The sequence below is a fragment of the Lemur catta genome, chromosome 10 (genome assembly GCF_020740605.2).
Source record: "Lemur catta isolate mLemCat1 chromosome 10, mLemCat1.pri, whole genome shotgun sequence".
Lineage (NCBI taxonomy): Eukaryota > Metazoa > Chordata > Mammalia > Primates > Lemuridae > Lemur > Lemur catta.
The window spans coordinates 66,503,897-66,530,076 of record NC_059137.1 but is presented as its reverse complement, the minus strand read 5'-3'; the positions used below and the strand labels follow the sequence as shown (position 1 = coordinate 66,530,076).

Below are 26,180 nucleotides of genomic sequence, written 5' to 3'. Positions count from 1 at the left end.
CCCAGGGGTCAAGAAACTGTGACCTGTGGGCCAAATCCAGGGCATCATGTTTTAGTAAATAAAGCTGTACTGCAATGGAGCCACGCTCATCCTTTATGTAATATCTCTGGCTGCTTTCATGCTCTGATCCCCAAGCCGAGCAGTTGCAACTGAGTCCGTCTAGCCAACAAAGCCAAAAATGTGTACTATCTGCCCCTTTATAGAAAAAGTTTGCTGATGCCTAGTTTAGACTTTAAAATCGACTTCTGGAAAAATATCGTTCATGGATGTTTCGGTTTCATTCCATGGACTTTTGCATTCATTTGCTCCAGGGGGCACATCTTAGATTTCACTTCTCTTCACAGGCAAAAATCTCCTTCCCTTCAGCTTTATCCTGGGGCATTGGTTCTCAAAGTGTGGCCCTGGGACCAGCAGCAAAACATCATCTTCGGACTCCTTTGAAATGCAGATTCTCAGATCTCCTGCTAGACTTGCTCTGAGGGTGGGGCCCAAGAGTGTGTGTGTTTTAAAAGCTTCTCCTAGTGATTCTGATGCACACTAACATTGAGAGCCATTCTAATAGAGCAAACACTGGTAAGAAGAGCTTGTAACTTGAAATGGGGATTTCTTCACCCCCTTTCTTGTGACAATGTACAATGGACAAATGAGTTTTTGCACATTAGAACTGGGGTTTTAAGAACAGTCCTTAAGGTTCCGCTTTCTTATTTATAACATTAAGATAGCCCACTTTCTGGAATAATGGTATTAGCACTTATTATCATAGTCAAATAGATTTTTGATGGCAGCAATGGAAAGACGCCAAGTAGCTGTTTCACATAGACATGACAAAGTAGGATAACTGGGTTAAATACCCAGTGATTTAGGACCCAAAGTACCCGTTGCATGCCTCTGGCCCATGACTGTCTGCTGATTCCTCATCATGTTTCTGGATGAGTTTAAATGATAGAATGTAATGGAGCACTTATTTATAAGAGAGAAAGGTAGAAGGGATTCATTTTCAGCACCATCAAAGATATGCTAGAACATGAGAAAATAATTTAATTGATTTTTCCCCTTTTTGGATTTATGCAGGTGCTGCTATATTGTTGCTGTTTTCCTTTGCTTAATGATCTAATTCTTCCCTGGAGTTTCATTGCTCCATGTATCTAGAGAAATAAATCGCTCTGATAATGAGCAGCTGTGGTTTAGATGTAGAAAGAAAACTGAACCAGGAAACTGGAACGGGCAACAGTGAGTCCTGGCCTTTTTCAGCCAGGAAGAGAAGCAACAAAGGAACAACAAACAAACTCGAGCTCCTTTTTAAATATCTGAGATTGGCATCTATGTTTAAAAGCTACGAGAAACCAGCTTGAGACACTAAGATATGATATGAATGAGATGGAGTTACCGTACAACCACTGGTTTGTTCAGGATTAAATACCTCTAGTTTATACCTGCCATTCCAGAGTAATTATTAACGATGACCCTTCACTTGTAAATGTGTCCTTATTGTATGATAAATCATGTGGTCCCCTTAGTAAAAGACAACCCAGTAGAGCACAAAGAACACAGACTCTAGATTTCCTAACAGGTCTGAAATCCAATTCAGACATTTATTAGTTGCATGAATTTTGCAATCTACTCTCTATGCCTGTTTCCTTAACTGTAAAATGGGGACAATAGTACTTGAACAATGCTGAGGTTAAGGGGTTAGTCAAAAATCTACAAATAACTTTTGACTCCCCCAAAACTTCTCTAATAGCCTCCTGTTGATAGGAAGCCTTACTGATAACATGAATAGTCAATTAACACATATTTGAACATTATATATATTATATAAGGTATTCTTACAATAGAGTAAGGTAGAGAAAAGAAAATGTTATGAAGAAAGTCATAAGACAAAAAATATGTTTACTGTTCACTAAGTGGAAGTGGATCATCATAAAAATCTTCATCCTCATCATTTTCACATTGAGTAGGCGGAGGCAGAAGAGGGGTTGGTTTTGCTGTCTGAGGGATGGCACAGGCAGAAGAAAATCCACATATAAGTGAACAGATGCAGTTCAAACTCATGTTGTTCAGGGCCAACTGTATCTCTATCATAGGGGTGTTGAGCAGATTAAAATACGCAACCCACCCTGGCCAAGGGTCGGACACCTGGTAGGTGCTCAGGAACTACGACTTCCCCTGAGGGAGAAAGAAACTGCCTGCAGTCAACTGGCCTGGTGGATTCCACTACATTGTCATTCACTACAACCCAGAAATTCATAAGCAACTTTGTTTTAGTTCCATTTGTAATTAGTTTTTCTTAACATGTTGTAATTGTCTTTTCCTTATAAGGAGCTATAAGGACATCAAGAAAAAATTGCCTTTCAGAGAAAGCCATATTTGCACTTAAAAAATAAGTTCATGTTCTCAAAGTTGAGCCAGAGGCTAAAGTGTGTTAGGTGCTGCTGCAAAGTGAGTGCCGGAAGCAGAAATGATGGCATTGCCGTCCATGGTGTTGGAGCTTGGGGGTGGGGGGCAGTAAATTACAGCTCACTCGGACAGGACAGCATTCAAATTGACTGAGAACTTGATGCCAGAGTCAGGCAAATGGAGATCAAAATATCATTTTTATTAATGGTGAAGTTGTTGAAGATAATGACTTAGTGAGTTTCCCTGCCCACTTAAGCTCCCAGACACTCCACCAGAGAAGAAATTTGTGTCTACAATCAACACCTTTATCAAGATCACTGACTGGCATTGGTCCCTCAAGGAAAAGAAAAAAGAAAGAAACTAAATGCCCCATGCTAAAGGACTTTTAACAGATTAGCTCTATTGTTAACATAAAATAAAAAAACAAAAACGCTGTAAAATAATGTAAAGAGGTTTATTCAGAGCCAAATATGAGTGACTGAAGTCCAGAGCTACACAATCTCAAGAGTTCCTAAAAAAAGTGTGCCCAAGGTGGTTGGGTTACAGTTTGGTTTTATACATTTTAGGGAGGCAGGAATTGCAGGTAAAATCATAACTCAATATATGGAAGGTATACATTGGTTTGGCCTGAAAAGGCAGGACATCTCAAAGTGGGAGCTTACAGGTTAAAGTTGGGTTCAGAGATTCTTGATTTGTAATTGGTTAAAGAAATAAAGCTTTGTCCAAAGGCTTGGAATCAGTAGAAAGGAATGTTTTAAGTCAATATAAGGAAGTCTGCTGATCACAGAGCAAGGCACAATATATTAATAAGACTCAGACTCCAGTGATCTGTTAAGCAAATTGAGGGCCTACAGATCCGACTTAACTTTTGCCTTGCATGGCCTTAGATCCTGTTTGTAACTCAGTATCTCACTGCCACAAAGAGTCTGTTTTGTCAGTCCTATGATCTCTGTTTTAACATTAATGCTGGTCAGTTGTAGTGTCTAGACTCCAAAAGGGAAGGGGCATAAAGAGGCGTATCTGACTTCCCTGTCACAGCTAGGAACTCATTTTTAAGGTTGTTCTGGGGTCCCCTTGGCCAGAAGGGGGGTGGTTCAGTGGTGGAGGGTCTAGGATTTTATTTTTTACTTTATACTATCCAATCATGAAGCAGACAATAGTCACCACCAATCAGGTTATTCAGTTCTACATGTGGCAAGGAGTAAAGGAAGGACAAGAGGCTAGATATGTCACGCTAACAGAGCTCCCTCCGCATGGAAACATGAAACCAGAGGAAAAAAGGTTCCCAACAACATTGTCACACGTATTTTTTTACTGAGGATTTAGTCACAGTAAAGATTTGATCAGATTAAACTTGACAAGTTATCTTTTAGAAAAGATACCCAGGTAATCAAATAAAAACCACTTATCACTTTTCCCAACTGTGGGTCAGAAATTGGATTAAATACCATCACTAGAGCTAAAATAATCAATGCCTTTCCCTTATTTCATATATAATAATGGCAGTCAGTTATTTTAATAACCTTAAGGGTGAATGAAGGTCATCCCTAGCCTACAGCACTGTTAGCTGCTAAAACATAACAATCACCTGAGTAGGAACAGAATTAGATCTCCCCTTCAATTATATAGTTTCTATTCATTTCAACTGGAGGAACTAATAGCTTCACGGACACCCTTCCAGCAAGGGAAGAATGTAAAATTTTGTTTCTGTGTTTCTCCCCAGTGGCTGAGATACTTTGTCACTCTAGCTGGGTCCAATTCTGAGAAATAGCAAGGCTTTAATTTAAAAGTACAGGATAGCTGAACTGAAATTGGTTATTCGAGTCCCTAAGAATTTGGGCTCTTTCCAATGTAATCCAGATGGACAGCAGCCACCCGCATCACCTGGCATGTTCTTCTCTAGGTCTCTGACCGCTGCTGAGGCCCAGTGGCTCATGCCACAAGGACACTCAAATGGCTGTCATCTCCACTGTTAGCAGGGTCCATCAACAGTGTTGAGGTGTGACAGTTAGTCCCTTTATAATTACCCATTCATTCCAATCCCTTCAGCTGCACCAGTCCCAAGGTATGGCTCATAAGCATTGCACATTTTATTTTTGTTTTATTTCACAAGCATTTATTTGAACTGCCTTCTGAGTGTGAGGCACTGTGGGAACCAGAATGTCACCTAAGAGTGCAGGGGAATCTGTCAGAAGGAGCAGCTTTCAATTTAGTGGATGAAACTTCCATTAAAGCAAACAGAATAAAATAATTGCCAAAAGACATTCTTTTTTTTTTTTTTTGAAAAAAAAAAAAGAGCAATGGAACCATAAAGGAATGAATAATTAATACTGCCTGAGGGAGTTAGGAAGGGCCTCAGGAACTGGTAACATTTGAACTAGACTTTGGAGGTTGAGCTGGGTGGGGTCTCTGAGGGGCTAACATAAATAATACCCTTCTTCCTCATCCAAGTTCTGACCAATTTGGGAAATAAAAGAACTATTTGGTGGAACCCCAAATGTCATTTTTATTACTTATGGGGGACAAGTGAGAAGATGTGGTTTTAGGTCTATTGGCCAATAGGCTTAGTGACACCCCCAAATTAGGCAGAATCCCACAGTAAGCCTTCACCTCCTCAACTCACTGTACATCTTCAGGGGCAGGGTCCCCAGAGGAGCTGAGAGATCTTAGGTTCTCTGCAGGCAGGAAGATACCAAAAGGAAGCAGAGCCAGGCTGAGCTGAGCAAACCCAATTGTTTGTATGTTTCTTTGTTTTTACAAATTTACTGACGGGCCAAGTGAGTAAAGAGGAAGAGAAATCTAACGATGTGCCTAGGAAAAATTCCTCACCTTAAAAGCAAGGATAGGGAAAATACTCCTCTCTGAAAGTCAGAATGGCTCAGAGAAAGGGTAGAAATAATCCTACGTGGCAGATGGTGAAAATAGTCTGAGGAGACCAGGATCAGGGTGAAGAGAGAGCTCTAGGGAAGATGAGGACGCAGATGAAGGTTGGTGGAGAACAAGGGGAGATTTGTCTGTCACATGATGGGATCAGGCTTTTTTCTAAAAGCAATGGGAAGCCACCATATGTTTACAGAAAGACTGTGTTTATGAGTGATAACTATCAGTTAAGTGAAGATGGTTGTGGAGGCAGGAAATCAGGAAGCAATTTCAGTAGTCCACAGGAAAGGCAATGAGCACAGGCCCTGGGCATTTGGCATAATTCCTGATTTCATGAGAATTCAAATCACAGCTGAGTACCGTGGGTCTCTGGTCAGTTGACCGAGGGAAAATTACTTGTGTTCATAAAAGCCTTAAAAATGTATCTGGAAATAATTACATTGTCATTTAACCTATGAGAGATCAATTATATTTGATGGTAATTCAATATCCTGCCTTCCTGCCTTCCTTTTGTACCCAAATTTTCATGAGCAACTACTACATGTAGAACATTGTATGCTATGCTGGGAATACAAAGATAAACGTACCTAATAGAGAAAAAAGATGCCCAGATCTGTAATTAATGAGATAAAACTTCAAAAGACATAAGTAAGGTACTAGGAGAATTCTTTTATACTATCATAGTTGACAAATTTATAAAGTATATTCATTGGCATTGCTTTTTTTTTTTTTTTTTTTTGAGACAGAGTCTCACTCTGTTGCCATGGCGTCAGCCTAGCTCACAGCAACCTCAAACTCCTGGGCTCAAGCAATCCTTTTGCCTCAGCCTCCCCAGTAGCTGGGACTACAGGCATGCACCACCATGCCTGGCTAATTTTATATATATATATAAAATATATAAAATACACATATATATTTTAGTTGTCCAGCTAATTTCTTTCTATTTTTAGTAGAGACAGGGTCTCGTTCTTGCTCAGGCTGGTATACAGGCGTGAGCCACTGTGCCCAGCCTGGCATTGCTTTTTTAAAAAAGTAAATGGCATGTGGGCACACGGTGAGAATGGTTAATTTTGCCTAGTGAGGTTGGGAAGAGCCTGAGGGAGACGTATCTTTGAACCTGGGCACTGAAGGATGTGTATAAAAAACATCTAAAAGAGCATTCTATAAAAACGAAACAGAACTTTTTGCATTTGGGGCAGGGAGAAGTTGCTGTCTCCCTCAACAGACGCAAAGAAAAAAAAAATTTTTTTTGTGATTTGGGAAAGGCAAATTAATATACATACCACTGGCAAGGTCTCTCTCACTCCTACTGGTCACCTCCCTGCCCAGCTCTTCCTTAAATCACGGGCTAGGTCTTCCTGTGTTTTTTCACTCCATAATTCCCCTGGCTGCTTTTCTCCTTACTAATTTTGCCAAGCCAAGAAACATATATGGGCTGTGAACTTAGATCCTGGCACATTTGCAGGGCATTGTGGGCAAAGTATTATAAAGTGAAATGAGTTAGAACCACTCTGATTACCTTATATTTGAGAAGGCAAGGTCTGCCTTTTGATGTGGGTCTTGAACAGAGCAGTGACTAAGACTATAGCTTTGTTTGGGACTGTAGACTTAGATCAATTACATTAAAACATTCAGCCTGCAAACAATGGCCCCAAAGAAAATAATGCTGACTTTTTCCTTTTATGAAAGTAATACTTGCCTTATAGCCCATGGGATTGGCCGTCCCTTTCTATTGAAATTATTCACGGTAATGCTTCTTGGATGTCCTGACAATACATTGACATTAGCAGAATATTTCAATCAGAGCCATCTGGCCATAAGGGAATAACTGTTCCCATTGATTAAGTCAAAAGCTAAGTTAGTTTATAAACACATAATACACTTGGAGTTGGTTTACAGGTTTCGTTATTTGGCATTTGCATCTCTTTCCAACCCACTCAAAAGACTTAACAAGCTGATTGAAACAGTGAGGAGAGGCCTTTGGTAGAAGGCATTTGGAGAGTGATATAAAAGGTCACATATCCCAAAGCAGAAAGTTTTAGCCTTCTGTATACAAGATAAAGGCATTTGGCTTTCTCAGCATATTATTGGTCTGCAAGAGAGTATTCAAACTTTGGAAAAGCATATTCCAAATTATTTGTCAGAGTATCCTTTTGGTTTAAACATAAAAAAATGCATTCATTTTTCTTTCATCTTCATGAATCATTTATACATTTAAAACAGAAACTTTTTATAGGCTTAATAAATATAAATAAGCATGTTTCTATTTGTGTTTGTTTAACCATACAGTGCGTGTTACATGCCAGATTCTGTTCTAAGCACTTTATAAATAATAACTCATTTATTTCTCAGAACAGCCCTATGAATCATATACCTACTCTGTGTTAGTTACTATGTAAAATACCAAAATACAGTCATCCCTTGGTATCCATGGGGGATTGGTTCCAAGACCTCCCATGGGTACCAAAATCCGAAGATGCTCAAGTCCCTTATATGAAATGGCTTAGTATTTGCATATTGCTTACACACACCCTCCTATATACTTTAAATTATCCCTAGATTATTTATAGTACCTAATATAACGTAAATGTTATACAAATAGTTATACTGTATTGTTTAAGGAATAATGACAGGAAAAAAGCCTGTACCTGTTTAGTACAAATGCTTTTTTAAAAATATTTTCTATCATGTTTGATTGAATCCACTTATGTGTAACCCATGGATACACAGGGGCAACTGTATATTTTTGGTATATCAGTATATGTCAAGATGTATTTCTGCCCTTCTAGGATGTGCATGGTTCCAGCTGATATGTTGTTAGTTTTGTGAAGTCTAGCCCTGTTGTCAGGGTAGCAGAGGTAAAATAGACTAGAGTGGTACATGCGGACAGCCAACCAGGGGACACGGGAGTCTACAGGAAGCCAGCTATCAGAAACTGCCAACAAGGACATGACACATTCCACCAAGTTGCAGCCAGGCAGCCCAAGATCTAAGGAAAATCCTTGTCTGAGAGAGTGAGACAGGCTTCCAGAGCACAGGGTAGAGAAGGTAGTGGTGTGGGCCAAAGCCCGTCCAGGAAAGCCCACTGCAGTCCAGGCAAGACTCAAGTCCTGGGGCCCATGGTGCCAGCAGGTGAGCAGCAAGAGCCCCAACCTAGTTGGGATGCAGCAGTCGTTCTGCCCTCTAGGAACTGTGGCTATTCAGAGAGGAGTGATTGCTCCCTCTGCCCTTGGGCTTAGACTTTTGGGAAGACCAGATATGAACCCCCTCTGTTGCTAGGGTGAAGCTTCTTGGTATACCACACAATTAACTCCCTCTCTCCTTACTTGGAAGAAGCAGAGCTGCTTACCATACTAGTGACTGGCTGCCCACGTGGTCATCAGTGATGCACCAAATCAAGGCCCTCCTGACACCTGTGCAAATACCAGGCCTACCTACACTCAACATTGACCTGAATATTGAAAATAGAACAAAACAATTCTGCTATCCCAAATGCCTCAAGTACAAGTATGTGCTTTCTTCCTGCTGGATTTTCATGCTTAGAAAAGAGCCCAGGAGGACCTGTAGGGTAGTTAAGGATGGGTGAAAACTGCCTTAGAGCAAGCATTGGTGAGGCTGGGGAGGGAAACATTTGGTAGCAATAAACTGAAACTCGCTCAAAGTACATAAAGGAGTATTTTTTATAGGGAGACAGATATGTGTCTATAGGAAGAGTTGACAAACTATTGCCCATCCTATTTTCATGTGACTCATCGGCTAAGAAGTGAATTTTACATTTTTAAATGTTTGAAAATAAAAAGCATAATACTATTTTGTGACATAAGAAAACTAAATGAAATCCAAAAATTCATTCGGTATTAGTAGACCCGTATTACAAAAAAATGTATTCAATTGTATTTTGAAACTCATCCCTAAACATTTTGTAGAAATTTTTTTTTATTATATAAGTACCTGCACAATAGTCTCTATTTTGCCCTTTGACCTGCAATGCCTAAAATATTTACTATTTTGCCCTCTTTACAGAAAAAAGTTTGTCTACCCCTAGCATATAGGGGACTCTCTACAGGAACTATGGCCAAGTAACTGTAACTGGGATTGAAAAGTCGCCAATAATCCAGGCTATATTACTGTACCTATCTATCTATCTATCTCTCCCCCTTCCCTTCTCTCTTTTACTCTTTCTTTTATTCTCTCTCATTCCCTCTTTCTCTCTCCTTGTCTCTCATATTCTTACACACACACACACACACACACACACACATCCCACTTCTTTCATTCTTCTCTCTCTGTCTCTCTCTCTCTCTCACGCACACACACACCCTTCTTTCCCTCTTTTGCTCAGGCCACGTGGTGATCTTTCTCCTCCGTGGTGCCTGCTGCTCCCTTGTTTTCTTCCTGCGTACAGGCTTTTTGTGCATGTAGCCCCCACTAACAGAGGCTTCACCTCCCAAATGCACATGCCCTCAAAGCCCACTTCCCAGTTACTCAGCCTGGGCTCAGGATCTCCACTCCAATTCTAGGAGGGAAAATCTGGCCTACTGCAGTTCTGGTCCAACCAGCTCTGAAGAAAGCCCAGAAAGGTTGCCCCTTCCTGCTGTGGGTGGGTCAGTTCTCTGCTAGGGGAGTGTGGACAGGAAGGACATGACGGGTGTTTTCAGTACCCACGCAGTGACCTCTTTGGTTAGTTTATAAGATTTCCCATTCGATCCACTGGCCCAGTTCTGTCCTTTGGCCTCTGATTGCTAGACAGAAAAGCAAAGCAAGAAGGCAATGTCCAAGATGAAAGCCAGCTGGTAAGGACTAACACAGGATTCCTATGAAAATGCGTGGAGCATTGATAATGTACAAAATAGATTAGTTCAGCAGTATTGAAAACAAAAAATATGAGGTTTGCCATATTAATTCAATAGGTATTTATTCTCAGTTCCTAGCATAAGAAGTGCTATGCATCATCAGTTTTCAATTTTTTATCACTGTCTGAGGAAGACATTCCCATTAATCCAAACTGTATTTTCAGTATCTTGACATCCCCATGTTTTCAGCCAAATTTGCTAAAACTTCACATGCCAAGATAAAATGTATAAAAATGTTTATTCTGGAATATTGATATTAGCTTTAAATATGTAAACATTGTATATGGAGGGGGCTCCATTAAGGTAAACATCAATAAGGGAGTTGCCATAGAAACTGGTAATAACAGAAAAAGACATTTAAGAAATCCATGTTATTTTTACCCCTGCCTAGTCCCAAAGTGGGTTGGAAATATATGCTTTGAGAAGTCCCAATCTCAGGGAAAAAAAAACCCAGCCATCTTTCAAGGAATTTTTCCCCACTAGAGAACCATAAGTATCTAGAAGTGAAATATCTAGTTGCATGTGGTTTTATTTTGACTGCTTAATAATCGTTTGTGTGGTACTTCATATTTTCAAATGCTTTCCTAAGCATCAATTTAGGTACAGAATTGTAGTGGCAAAAAAAAAGTGTAGTTATAATGGCCAATGGGATGGGTTTGCATTGGGTTTGGCATTCACCAGTTGGGTACATCATAAAGATTCACTAAAAGATACCTGAGTTTATTACCTATTTCCAAGTAAGTTCAGATACATTCCAGTTATAGTTCTGTTGTCTTGAATAGATAATGTATCCTACCTTCAAAACAGGAAGGTAATATCTAAAACATCTGCTTCCATCAAAGACCTAAGAGACATTCTAGTTAAAATGAGATGCATTTTTTCATATGTTATCCCTAGATATTTTTCTGGGCTCACTCTGCTCCTAAATAGCTCAAAGATTTCTAATCACATTGCCTTTTGCAAAAATATAGCATATTCAAATATTCTCTTTCTGTAAATAATATTTCCACCGTTGTACTTGAACATTCTTGTGTTCACAACTGGGAACATTCCTAATTGTAAGAAACACCTTAAACATATTAAGGAAGAAAAATGGTTTTGAATGTTGTCAGTTAGGCACAATTGCTTACCAGCTTCCCATAGTTTTCGTAAATCCATCCTCACACTTTCCAGACCATAGAAGACATGCACTAAATAGGTAAGGGCATCAAGAATCTAATTCTGAAATTATTTGTAAAAAGCTATGGTAAATGGCAAACTTCAGCCATTATTTCTTAGTCAGCAGTAAATTGGTGCCTATTCAAATGGGGTAGATAGCTTGCCTGCTCTCTCCCCATCACTACAGTAATTGCTAATGTTCCTCAAGTCTGATTTGTAAGTTTGTGAATTTTTCTAGAGTTTTTTAATATCCTATGTCCAAAATGTCATTTAGAAAAGAAAGTGTGAACAGAAAAAAATAAAGAAAAATAAGGAAGAGAGAGAGGACTAGAAGGGAAGAAGGGAGATGGCCAATGGCCATGCTTCACTCTGCAGGTGTAGCCAATCAATGTAAAGGGGCAGTAATCAGGTGATATAGTTCCCGCTGGGCATCGAATTTTGTTTGAAAACCCATACTAGAACTTTTCTCAGAGACCTGGATGAGCTTCACAAAATAACACATACTGATGCTCTTTGCAGACACATCAAAGTGCTTAAATTAGGGTGGGGCTTTGTAAGCGTCCATTAACGAGGTATTCATAGGCTTATGAGTAGGTGGGACAGGCTTCAGGGATCCATGAACCTCTTGAAATTACACAGAAACATTTTTGTGTATATCCATACATACATTTACTTTTCTGCAGAAGGAGTCCCTAGCTTTCATCAAATTCCCAAAAGTAGTCTAAGATACTTACCTCAAGAAAATAAGCTATGAACCACTGCTTTAGGTCATTACTAATTATTTGATATAATTTTCTTTTCCCAGAAACAAAGGCAGTGTGTGTGTGTGTGTGTGTGTGTGTGTGTGTGTGTGTGACCTGACAGAAAGGCTTAATGTTACCATATCTTGACAAATTTAATTTCCCCTAAGCATGATATTTTTAGGCATAATCTAATTCTCTACCTCTCATAACTAAGAAATTAAAAAATACTTTACTTTTAGGCTACAAAGCCTTTTATCATCCATGGAACAAATTTCCATGTATTCACTGAAGGAAATAGGAGATAATTTGGAGGCATAGATACATGTAATATTTATGAAAAAGATAATACTTCACTCCATCTAATTTTTAGCACTGAATTTGACTAAATATGTACGTGTGTATACATACATACATATGTGTACATATATATACACCTTCAACTCTCAAACAATCAGCCTTTGAGAATTGATCCTTTCACCCACGTGTGCGCTCAGAGGGAGAGGAGGTTTTCCGCCATCGTGCCTACTGTCCTGCAGACCCTAGATCACTGGCATTCTAGTAGACCCATTCTAGGGCTTCTCCCTCCGTGAGAACACTGAGTGCATCGCACTAGGAGTCTGTGAGTTGGAATAAAGATCCCGCTGATGGCATCCATGCTCAAGAGTCAGAATTTGGTAAATTCTTGGATCTCTTAATCCTGGAATGAGTCTAAATATATAATTTGATTTAAAACAGCAGGTATAGAGTATTGTTCCTTAATATAAAGTCAGTGATATAGGAGCATATGCTAAAGCAAAGGGGAAAATTAAGTAGCATAGTACTTTGGGAAATTCTTCATAAAATAACCTTTAACCATGGGAGAAGAGGCTATCTTTTCCAAGGCATGTTAAAATACAAATCCCTATGGGGTGGGTATTTTTTATGACAACAAATTCTCCTCCAAAAGAGGTATGCTATATTAATATTGCAAGTTAGCCCTTAATCTCTGAAGTGCCTTTCAGTAGGAATTTACTTAATCTTCATAATCAGCAGCAATGGGGAAAGTGTCTCTCTCTCATAGACACCCAAACAGAGCTTTAAAGTCACCTATTGTCTGAGTCACCAAGGACTCCTGGGTCAAAGCAGAATAGCAAGGCTTTTCACTTCTCTTTCCTTGGATTTGAAGAAGTAATTCTCCAAATCTCCCCATCCACAGAAAACTAATGGGGCCCCAGGTCACTTCTCTCTGCCAGTTTCCCCTGGGGAACAAAAAGAAATCTTGGCATCTTGCCTTGATCAACAATCACCATTTTCTTTTACATTTCTTAAGTGTAGATTTAAAATGGGATCCATTTTTGTGTAACTGGCATTTTGGACCATTCCTTTAAGATGAAAATCAACAATGAGAAACACTGACTTAGAAGAGATAAGGCCCTAACAGACTAAAGTATTTTTACATTAGAAGTAAAACAGGTCACCTAAGTCAAAAATATCTCTTACTAATAGAGCAAGAAACCAAATCCCAAACTATTATTTGTCACTGGGAAGCAGTTTCTTGATCTAAGACAAACAACAGAGCGAAAGGAATAAAAGGGAGAATTCAGATGTCCAAGAGTATTTTTTTTTTAGTTCATATTTACAGAAGTGGCACGGAATTTTGATTCTTTCTTTTTGAAGATAACTGTTTCGTGTACCCTCTAAGGCCAGCTCATCTTCATGGTACTGCTTGATTCCTTAACCATTCTGAGGAGGCAAGGAGAGGAAATACAGTGTGGTACAAAATTGAACAAAAGGAAGTTATTCAATGAACAGGGTTACTTGAAATGTAACTTGACAATGAATTTAATTTCTTCTAATCATATATCTCAGGGACATTTGATTTTAATACTTGTCTTTAATGTTAGGTTGAACCATGCATACAGTGCTGATATTAGAGCAAATTTTAACTCAAAACAGCAATGTCTTGTGATTCAGCATAAACAGCTTAAATACTTTAGGAAAGATCTGTGAAACCCCTTAATTCAACTGAACTCAATAAAGGTTCACTGAACACCCGCCAGTGCCGGACACCCTGCTCAGCAGTGAAGGACACAGTAATGGGGGAGGCGATGCCAGGGCTTCTGGGTAATTTATCATGCCTATTGTGCAGGTGAGAGTCAGTAATCAAGCTGATCATCTATGGTCAAAAATAAGCCAATAATTCAGCCAGTAGTTGACTCAACAAGTTAAAATATAACCGCCAGCTGATTTTGATAGTCTTTAATAAAAAGAGCCATTTAGGCATTTTCTTACCACTATGATAATTTCAGGGTCGTGACATTTTTTTTTTTAACTTCCCACTTTTCATACAGGAAACTGAACCATTAGATAGGTAAGAGACTTGCTGCAGGTCACGTTTGGCTTCCAGTCTTTTGGCTGCTGGTGCAGTGTTTTAGCTGTTGTCCAATTCCTTTCTCTCCCTCCTCACCCCAACCTCCCCCTGGAAAAATGTATGGAAGCCACAGCCTTCGCTGACCCCGGCACCCTGGGGGGTGTGGGGAGAGGGCACAGTCAAACAGACTGGTGGGGAAATTCTGCTAAAGGGTTTTCTGTAAATTTTCGCTCAGTATTTTGTCCCTTCATATGTTGTTACTTCCCCCGTGCTCAGTAATTTTAGTTTGTGCTTTTTGTTTCTCTTTTTGTTTCTTTGGTTTGCTGGCTTTGTGTTCTTTTCTCTTTTTTTCCTTTTCTTTTCCTTTTTTAATGCAGGAATCGGTCAAGGCGTTCCAGTGGTGGCGCTCATTGTGGAAGGAGGACCCAATGTGATCTCCATCGTGTTGGAGTACCTCCGGGACACCCCTCCTGTGCCGGTTGTTGTCTGTGATGGGAGTGGACGAGCGTCTGACATCCTGGCATTTGGCCATAAATATTCAGAAGAAGGCGGGTAGGTAATTTGCCAGGACCCATGGTAGATCCTTAGTGCAAAGCATGTGTTCAAAGCTTGGACAGGAGGCTATTAGTTACCTGTGTTTTCAGTGGCTCAACCAAGACCTCACATCAGCACCAGCTATGAACAAGTTGTCTCAAAGACATGGGAGGGTGGTGGAGAAGAACAGAGGAACGTATCCTAAATGTCCCATGCAGTAGGAAATTCCATGAAAACTGTACAAGACCACACTGGCGTAAAGAGGATGAAGGGAAGCAAGGAGGTCATAGTACATGGTCTCCTTTCTCTTCTCTTCATTCTCCCCAGTAAGGAGAAGCAGGAATTGGGCTTTAACACACAGAGCACAGCTAATCTGGACCACATCGTACAGGTTAGTGACTTGAGAGAAGCTGGGGTGTGCAGCTTCCAGGCTTGGCCCCCAAATACCAGCACTGCCGAGCTCCTGTACAGACAAATGGTGGACTGTGCCTTCAGGTCCCTCTAGATGGGCTTGGAAAGTAAAATCTCTGTAATGGTAACCGCTCTGGTCCTCTGAAAACTCCTCTTGAACCCCTCATGTACTTCCCTTGGGCTATCAGTCTCCTAATGCTACTTTCAACCATCCAAAGCCCCCAACCCAACCTGAGTTCCCACTCAGGCAACAGTGCAATCCCAGCACTCTGATAGATTGTTGGATCAAAGTAATTCATCCCAAGGTGTGAGTGTAAGGAGCAAAACCCAAGGGAGCCACTGAAGTTTGAAATAAGGAACTTCTTAACCCAATCAGTTCTTCTAAGACGTGAAATTTGTGGTGGGAAAAAAATCCCAAAGGAGATGGGGGTCTTTTATTCATGCTTCTTATAAATATACAGTAAGTGTCTACTGGGTGTCCTCCACGATGCCAAACACTGAGATGTAAAAAAGAATCACGTACAATTAATTACCAACCTCAAGAAGCTCTGATAAGTTAAGAAGACAAGTTTTATTATAATAAAAATGACAGGTGAGCTCGCCTACTGCAGGACACTTACTCTTCCACCTCTCTCTTACCCATCCTGCCTTAAGAAAGAGAGTCCCCATGGCAGTTCAATGCCATCTCTTCTCTCCCATCCCCGTCCTTGTCTTTGCCAGTAGCCCAGCACTCCAGGTGAGCCATTAAAACAACACACTTACCTTGTTAGTAGATGGACGTAGGTATGTGAAATGAGAAGTAATGAAAGGCATTGGGCCTCCAGCCTTTGACTTACAGACCTTGACAGTGATTTTAGCGCTAGTTAAAGCTTTGGTACTCCCCCTCAAAAACTGCTAATTTTTATAAGTTCAAAGCTGGAGTTTGCTCACTGGCGAATTTAATTGCATTACTATAATTTTCTTCTTTGATAATAAATATTGATCCTTTTACAGAGAAGGATCTAAAAAGAGAACAAACATTTGCCCAAAGTTCTCCATATCTACTACCATCCAGAGTTCAGGATCCTTAACTGTGCTTAGTTCTTATTAAAAATTTAGCCATAGTTCTCATTTCTTTAAATATAGCAATTTGTTCTTTTTTCAGAAATAAACTAAAGAATTTATAAAGCTTTTAGCTTTGACTTATTTCTCGCTTCCCAGTGTTTGCAAATTATTTTATTGTAATGCTACAAAGTGGATACAAATTTGCATTCAGAATGCATGTTTCAGGGGTCTAGCTCAGTGGCAGGGCATTTGACTGTAGACTGCATGTTTCTATTTCAGAAACTCATGGAAAAGTAGGCTATTTAGCTTAGTATTTCAGGTTTTCTAATTCTATTCATAATGGAAGTCAGGACTTAGTGTTTATTGTTTATCATGCTCTTGGATTGTCTACCTTGAAAAATTCACTAAAATATGTTCTGCGATGTGTGTTTCAGTGTTTCTCATATAGTACTTCAGTGATACTGTCTTTTAAATATCTAAGTGCACTTAAGTGGCCTTCAGCTTCCTTTTCACACTATAATTTAATTTTTTTATTATTCTGTGTATTCCAAAAAGATAAAACCAAAGCATTCTTGGTTGTAAACTGGTGTCCAAGCTGATCAACCCTGTCACATAGATTCTTTTCCTTCCCCAGTCCCCAAACTGACTCAAAAATACCATACCCTATTAACTTTAATTGGCAGTTTTAGTTCTAATTATTTTATGTTCTGAATATGCAAAAGCACAATCTATATGGGATCTATACAAACTATGAACCAGGGCTGATTATCAAGAAATATGAAGTTATACAAACAACTAGTGTGGAGATGAAGAATTAAGTATAATTTTATATCATGAGAATTTTCAAAATTAAAACTTAAAAATTTTAAGAAATACCAGGCTGACCAAGAGTGAGACCCTGTCTCTACTAAAAATAGAAAAAATTAGCCAGACATGGTGACCCGCACCTGTAGTCCCGGCTACTCAGGAGGCTGAGGCAGGAGGATCACTTGAGTCCAGGAATTTGAGGTTGCTGTGAGCTAGCGTGATGCCACTGCACTCTATCCTGGGTGACAGAGCGAGACTCTGTCTCCAAAAAAATAAAAAATAAAAAAATTTTAAGAAACATTTAGAAATGGTTATTAAGAAAATAGAAGTCTAAAGAGAAACTTTGTATTTTATACACACACACACACACACACACACACACACACACACACACACACATGGTGTTATGATGAAAGTGTGCTCTTTCTCCAGGAAAGCAATTATAAATTTATCATGATAAAATAAAGTCAGGATGTTTCTTTGTGCCCTCTGAATAACTGCAAGAATTGATCATGTTTATTTGGCTTGATAAGAAATTGTCTAGCCACAAATGTGCAGCCAATTTAAAAAATCATTTCCGAAGAACATCATTTTGCAGTAGTGTGCTTTCTTTATGCTAAAAAAAGAATTGGCCCACCTAGACTTTATTCATCAGGAAGGATTTCTTCTTTGATTTTCAACAAAGTCCAACAGAGTTGGACATGTTTCACTACAAATAAATATAAATCCATAACTATAAGTTCATATAAGTAAACCTATTAAGTGTGTTCATTGTACATATAAAATTGGATGTAGGGAACATACACACCCTGTTCATGAAACCTTTATTTCAGGGCTGAATTGGTGTCTTCTCAATTACTCCACTAACTTAAACATGATTAAAAAAATTTTAACTTCATTTATAGGTTTGTAAATAATACATGTCAAAGGACTATAAATGTATATGCTCAGCTATATAGCTTTTCATGTTATAATCTTAAAAGGGTAAAAAAAATTCATGCCTTATATTTCAACCCTTGTGAACTTTATATTTTGTCTTTGAATTCTCTCCTAAGAATGTGAATTTGAAAGAGACTCACTTCGGAAGCAAATTATCATTGTCAAAACTGATTAGCTTTTGTAGATGAGATAGAGTATGATATAGAAAAAGACAGACTGTATCTATCACAGTGCAAATGGGTTTGGATAAACTAAGAAACAATTGCAGTTAAATTCTTATTTTGGTCTTTTTCTCCCCAACTTTGCACTGTGGCATATACTACCTGAAAAAAATGGTCAAACTCATTTTTTCTTCGTTGTCATAACGGATTTTCTCTGTCCTAGTTTAAAATGAGTCACTAATCATTTTCCCTAATTAATTTCATTGCTTTAGAAATATTACCAAATTTTATTTCTGAATCATGAATGACTAAACACTACAAACATAAAGAGATTAATACTACCCAAATAGCAGTAGATCGAATTACTTAAGTGTTTAAATATGAGGATTGTACTTTTTGCTGTGTCTGACTGACTAGGGTGAACAGCGATACCCACAGTTGAGAACACCTTTCAAGCATTAGGCTCCTGACATTGAAATCAGAGATTACTTTGCCAGCTAATTGTCAGCCTGAGTGTCAGATTGCAGAGAAATGTTGTCTAGCCCTCCATTTATCAGTCAGTGAGCAAGTACTTCACCCACGAAAAATGTCAGTGTGGAAAAGGCATCTAAATGCATGCCCTTATTCATCTAAATTTTATTGCCAATGCTTATATTTATTTTGGTATCTTTGTCCCAAAAATAGTCATCTGGATTTACCATTTTTAGACACCCTAGGACAAGAAGCAGAACTTGCTAGTGGCAGAAAGCCTTAAAGATTTTTAGTAGTCTGTTCATCACTTTTGGAAAATTGTCGATTGGGCAAACACCAAGAGACTGTTCACAGTCTTTTATGCCACAACATTAGATATTGTGAAGAATACATGAACGATGGCTTGCTCTTGGGAGCAGGAGAATAGATAATACATTTCAAATAAAAATTTGACTTTCTTGTTTAAAGGAAACTTAATAATAAGTCCCTACATTTTTTAAATTAGCAGAGGCAAAGGCATAAATGGAATATCAAGTGGAGATGAAAAAGGAAAAATATGTTGTATGGCTTCAAATTATCTAACTATATATTACTAGCAGAGATGGGGCAAAAGTATGTTTCCTGCAAACACGCATCAAAATGACCAAAGATAGGAAAAAGTCCCCAGAAAACTAGATGCTTTAGAAACCCAAGTGTCGTCTGTATTCCCCAGGTCATATCATTCTGTGCAGCGGTCACAGAGCTATGTTTTCTCCTGCTGCTCCAGAAATTTCCATCCAAAGCTGAAGGATGTCAAAGCCTTATCATATTTCTCTATGAGATCTGCTGTAAGAAAGTAATTGATCTCGTTGGTTTGTGTTCCAGCATGATTTAGGCATAATTGGAATGTCCAGTGAGAAAGAAGGAAACATGTCAAGCATGCCGACTTCAAGTGTTCGTTATAGTTTTTGTTAATTCCATCTTACCTTGTCTAGGATTTTCTATAAGAAATCATGTCAAAACTTGATTCTTTTTTGTAATTTTCTCAGAAAGGAAGTAAGAAACCCTGGGAACATCTTGTAGGAACAAAGAATATTGGTGGCTTTATTTATAAAAAGTGTCATTTTTGTAAACTGTTTTCCAAGTTAACATTTATTACCTACTATATGCATGGAACAGTTAGAAGATAAATAAAACATGACCCTAGCTGTCAAGGACTTTATGGTGGAGATTTAAACACAGACACTAATACAGATAACTCGAGGGTCATTTGTGCTTTGATAAAGGCACAAAGTGTCACACGAGCACAGAGAGTGGGGCATTCCTCAAGAGAATCCTTTCAATGGAACAGTGTATGTTAATTATCCACAAAAATGGCAATATTATGAATCGATTTCTCCCCTTCCCCCTTTCCGTCAAAAACTGGATCCAAACTGAGGGTCAGGCAAGATGACTGAGGAAAAAATAATATTTGACCTCCTCTCATGTAACTCAACTTAGAAAAAGAATCAATCTGAATAGGATTGAAGGAAATTGATAAAGGGGACAAATTCATTGAGATAGCACGGTGGTGTTCGTGTGTGTGTGTGTGTGTGTGTTTGTGTGTGTGTTAAGTTAAATTTATATATATTCTAATTGAATTTAATAAATTAATTTAATTAAGTTAATCTCATAAAATTGATTTAATTACCTATAATTAAGTATATATTAGTGCCTGTAATAATGTCTGTGTGTGTGTGTGTATATATATATATGTGTGTGTGTGTGTTTAAAATTTAAGTGAAGACTTAAAGACAGAACTGATAACATGACTTTTCAAATCAATCAGTCACTAGGTAATTTTTGAATGCTTGTTTTAGACACCGTGGGTACTATGAAAAGAGTAACTTTCCTCAAGAGACACACATATAATCACGTTTGAGCTAGTATAATACGATAATTTTCAATTAGATGTTAGTTACTGAGTTCTGAGAAGGCAGAAAGAGGCATAGGTTGGAGTGAATGGAGAAAGTTTCATGGAGAGAGAATTACTACAATTTTTGCCTCTGTGGCGTATGTAAAAATATAGATATATAGCTACCTGTGTCACTGTATTCAAGCTCTGCAATGCTAGAGTAACTCCATTTATTTAGGAAAGTGCAAAATGAAATACATACTTTTGTCTCACAGTTTGCTATTTGATCCTCATATTGTGTCAATATGGAAGAATGAAGCATTGACTTAAAAAAAAAAATCTAGAATTTAGGGAAGAAAGTATGGAGGGGAGAAGTTTCATTGATCTAATTTGGCCTGTCAGTTCCCCACATTGATTAAATTTGCATTAGAATTGCTCAACTCCAAGCTCTTTGGGAAAGAGTACCTTTGAACATGAAGAGCAAACATCAGGAAAAACATAGATGAGTAATCAATTATGATAGAGAAATCCCTTTGAAGGACCCATCATACACAACTTTCAGAAAGCCCATCAATGCTAAGTGAAGATTTCAAAGATATCTATTAATTACATTCCTCTGAGATTGGCTAACTCTTGGCTACTTGTTTTACCCAAAAAAAAAAAATTCTAAATGAGCATGTGGCTATCAAACTTCAACATGCCTGAGAATTTCCTAGAGAGCTTTGGAAGACAAAGACTTCCAAATACCCTGATTTTGATGTGCGTGTGGTGGAACCCAAGAAACTACTTGAAACCAAAACCCTAGGAGATTCCAATGAGAGTGATCCATAGACCACACTTTCAGAAACTCTGTTTAAAATTTATAAAAATTAGTTTTCTCTTTATACTTCCCTGATTTTTTCAAAAATAGTTTCTCTGGTTTCTGTGCTTCACATGTGTTCTCCTCACATGTCCCTGTATTGTTGCCACAAGCACTTGGTACCCTCTGCCAAATTTTGTCTTTGGAACCCGGTTGACTTGAAAAGTGTGTTGAGCATCAGTCACTTCATTTATTTCTTTACCACAGCTGTGCCTGGTTCCAAACAGCTGTCAGACTTGAAAACTCTTCCCTGAAAAGCAAGCTATGCCATAAAAATACTCATTTTGACAGGACTGACAGGTGTATCTGTTAGTATTTTTATTTACATGGACTTCTTAAAGACATTCAGTTCACTTATTTCCTTACTTCTTTTGCAAATTGTTTTCTGACTATTTCAAAATACATGACCAATTTAGAAAGAGAAAGAAAAGAGAATGAGAAAAGCAAAGGTATTTAAAAGCAAAATGGTGCTCCTTGGTTGTGAATGGCAATTCTCTCAGCTGTGTGGGAGGCGAGATCCTTAGGGCCAACAGTGAAAGTTCAGCATCAGCAGAGTGCCACCCTCTTGCCTTTGACTTTACAACTGAAATGGACAACCATTAAAGGGTCCCTACCTATCACTTTCCTTGATTGATTTCTACTTTTTTAAAGCCTCTGAACTCTTTCTCAGATGAAATCTCAGGTAGAAAAAACACAGACAAGATACAGGTTTACTCTATTGAAGCTGGGGTAGAAGGCCTAGAGCAATGGTTCTCAAACTTTACCTTGCATCAGAATCACTCAGAGGGCTTGTTAAAACAGACTGCTACATAGGAAGAATAAGTTTAAGAGATCTATTGTATTACTACATCCTAGGAACTATAGTTAATAACAATATGTTGTATACTTGAAAATTGCTAGGACAGTAGATTTTAAGTGTTTTCACCATAAAAAAATGATAAGTATATGAGTTAATGTATATGTTAATTAGGTTGATTTAGCCATTCCACAATGTATACACACATTATCAAAACATCATGCTGTATATCATAAATATATATAATTTTTATTCATCAATTAAATATAAATTTTAAAAAATAAGAGGAAACAACAGCAATAACAAAACACAATTACCGGCTTCACATCTAGATTTTCTAATTCAATAAATCTGATTGAGGTCAGATAATTTGCATGTCAAAGGAGTATCCAGGAGATGTAATGCTGTTGACCCAGGGACCATACTTTGAGAACTACTTTCCTAGAGCCTTCTTTTCTTTGCCTGGCTCTCTCCCACTAAGGCAGCTCTGAGGCAACTCTGGAGCTCCTCCTCAAAATTCCAGAAGCTTCTCTAGAAAACTCAGTTGAAGACCCCTAATCTGCAGGTCAAGTCAACATTCTTTTGCTTGAACTCAAGATCCTCTGAATTCTGGCCCCAGCTTCTCTCTAAAACCCTCCCTTGCCCAATGAACTTTCCATTCACCCTACAACCCAACTGAACTGTCCTCCCCCCTGTTCCTTAAGCACATTGTGTTGTCTGACTTACCATGAGATGTACAAACACATCTCTTTACCCAACTAATTTCTGGTAAATTTTTCTCTGAAGTTCTATGATATAGCCTCTCTCTTATGAAAACATGTGAGGGCTTTAAAATCCACAGACTTCTCTAAGTAAGGTGCAGATAATAAAATGTCCTGGTATTTAATCCCTCTCCTTTAGAGGAAATGAATTCTGAATCAACATGGTTGACATTAAAATCTACAGCTGCTAGGAATATAATGGATTAACATCTCACTCAGTGGTATCATCAATAATAAATAATGTTTGGGATGTTCTTAATGGATTTTCTCCAGATTCCCCATACATTTCTCAGACATTGATCATGGAACACAGGATTTATGAAAACTATATATAGCAGTGACCACCGGCTATAAAAGCTTCTTCAACCAGAGAAACTAAAAATGCATTAAAGTAGGATTTCAGAGTTAACTCAAGTCTATACTATTGTTTTCCAGAAAAGTCTCCAGTTTCAATAAGTCTTTTTTTTTATGGTCCTAAACTGTTTTAGAGTTGATATACATGTTTATTATGTTTCCTGGGGATATTCAATGCAAAGCAAATCCCGATCCATGAGCATAAACCTCTAAAAATCTTGAGTAGGCAGTAAAGAATCCATTTCTCTAAATCCATGGAAGCCATGGCTCAGTGTCTTGGAAACAAACCTAAAATTTGGAGTTGTTTAACCTTATGATCTCCTTGGTTTTCACCATTTGATAGTGCATTTGAGATTTTGTTATCTCTAGTGCAGAGATGACAAATACAGTTGACCCTTGAATAATATGGGGGCTAAGGGTGCCAACTCCCTCTGCAGTTGAAAATCTACAAGTACCTGTTGACTTCCCAAAACTTAACTCCTGATAAGCTACTGTTGACCAAAAACCTTACCAATATAATAGTCGATTAGCACACACTTTGTATGTTATATATATTGTATGCTGTATTTTTACAATAAGGTAAGCTAGAGAAAAGAAAACATTATTAAGAAACCCATAAGGAAGAGAAAATATATTTACTATTTATTAAGTGGAAGTGGATCATCATAAATGGCTTCATCTTCATCTTTACATTGAGTAGGCTGAGGAAGAGGAGGGGTTTGCCTTGCTGTCTCAGGGATGGCAGAGGCTGAGGAAAATCAGAATATAAGTGGATCCGAGCAGTTCAAACCTGGGTTGTTCAAGGATCAACTATAGTTTTATTTTGATTGGAAACTCTAATCAATTGGGGGTGGCTTCATTGAATGATGTCTTGAACACGATTCTAAAGTCACATCTGGGCTCAGAGAAAAGAGTACAGTGATAGATTAACAATGTTTGGTGAGACAAAGAAAAGAATTTACAGTCAACATGCCATAAATATTTACTGAAATAAAGCCAAAATCTTACAGATACCCTCATATCTATAAGATTTCCAGGCACTCATAAAGTCATGCAATGAATCATGAAACCAGCAGGAAAAATAAGAAACCTAGCTGCCTGAGAAATACTGAGGGCAAACAAAGGAAATAGTCAATCTTTTGTCAACACAGTGAAGCGCATCCATGTTGAGATTACCTGAGGATATGAGCCTTTCCACACAGGCATCTTGCATAGGAGATGAAAGACAAGGAGCTCTTTATTGTAGGACACTGTTTGGATTTGGACTGAGGGATAAGCTAACTGAGCAACTGCCTATGAATATAATTCATAAAAAATAATTTAAAAAAACAAACCACCTAGAACAAATCCATCACAGAATATCTAACAAAAATTGAGAAAATTATATTTGCCCCAGCATCCCCTATAGTAGGATATGGAGTTAAAAGGAATCCTTTGATAAATTACTTGGAAAGAGAATTTAGACTTACCCCTCCTCTCTCCACATCCCACTGACCCTCTCCCGAACAGTATGCTTGCAAATTTGAAATTAATATTTTTTTAAAGCTTCTACATGCAAGAGCCTGATCTAAACACTTTATTCCATTACATTATTATCCCCCTTTTATAAATGAGGAAATTGGGGACAGAAAGGTGCGGTGATTTGTTAAACATCTCCCAGCTAGCCTGGTCTGCCCAGGCTGATTGGGGCTGGAACCAATGCCCTTAGCAGCCCCACCATGTTGCTTTCTAGGAATATGGGGTCCAGAAACTATAAGAGGTTTATTTTTGCTTGCCCCGGAGCTGAGATTTTCTGGACAACAGAGGAAGCTACACCCAGATTCCATCTTCTCTCTTTTCTCTCACATGCTAGTTAACTTCTCTTCTGAATAAATGTTAGACCAACTTGTAAAGTGTGTCAGTTGAAGGAGGGCCAGTGTTGTAGCCTGCCCAAAGAGTCCACACATCACAGTCCAGCTCTGATTCTGTCTTTTATACGGGACCTAAAACAATAAAAAATTTTGACTGTTCCTCTTGCCTGGCTATGGCAATACTCACTGGAGGGATTGCACTTGGAATGAACTCAGAGGATGTGCTTTCCTTACTATGTTGGCAGCAGAGAGTCTACTTAACCACTTGGAAGTCCCTGTATCTACTGGCAACACTTCAGTTTCTACTCCTGTGCACATTCATAACCAAAGGCAAAGAAAAGGATAGAAATTAGAGACTCAGCCAACACTGTTCAGGATTTTTCATCTAAATGCCCTGCTTGTCCCTAAGATGGAGAGTTTGACAGCTCTGCCTGTCTTGGGAGCAGCACTGCCCAGCAGAACTTTCTGTGATGATGGAAATGTTCTGTGCTGTCCAATCAGACAGTCACTGGACATTTGAATGGTGGCTAGTGTGACTAAGCAACTGAATTTTAAATTTTATTTCATTGTAATTAATTTGAATTTAAATAGCCACATGTGGGTAATGGCTGCCATATTGGATAGCACAGCTCTAGCATCTCTGCAACTGGTTACCACCAAACTAAGAAGCCTTGAATGTCTCATGAATTTCCAATATTAGTTGACATTTTTTCCCTAAATATTTTAATTATATTTTTCCTCCAACCAGTGTTATGCATTCAGTCATTCAACAAATATTTTTTGGACACCTACTATGTTCCAGGCACTATTCTAGACACTGATGAAAACACACTAGCGAATCAAATAGACAAAAGTCCCTGTCCCTGTGGACCTTATATTTTATCAGGGTTAGACAGACAATAAACATAATACATACACACATTGTATAATATTTTAGAA

At 38.4% G+C, this 26,180-nt stretch overlaps 1 protein-coding gene across 2 annotated transcripts in view; it reads left to right on the top strand.

Moving 5' to 3' along the window:
* Window positions 1-26,180, top strand: part of TRPM3 (transient receptor potential cation channel subfamily M member 3) — a 504,274-nt gene that overhangs the window by 291,883 nt on the left and 186,211 nt on the right. Inside the window, exon 8 of one of the 2 annotated variants that reach the window (XM_045563926.1) lies at window positions 14,759-14,933. In XM_045563926.1, the coding sequence (XP_045419882.1) occupies window positions 14,759-14,933 (175 nt within the window). Of the gene's footprint in view, window positions 1-14,758; window positions 16,438-26,180 lie in introns of those variants that run through there. The other variant, XM_045563925.1, reaches the window with a different exon arrangement.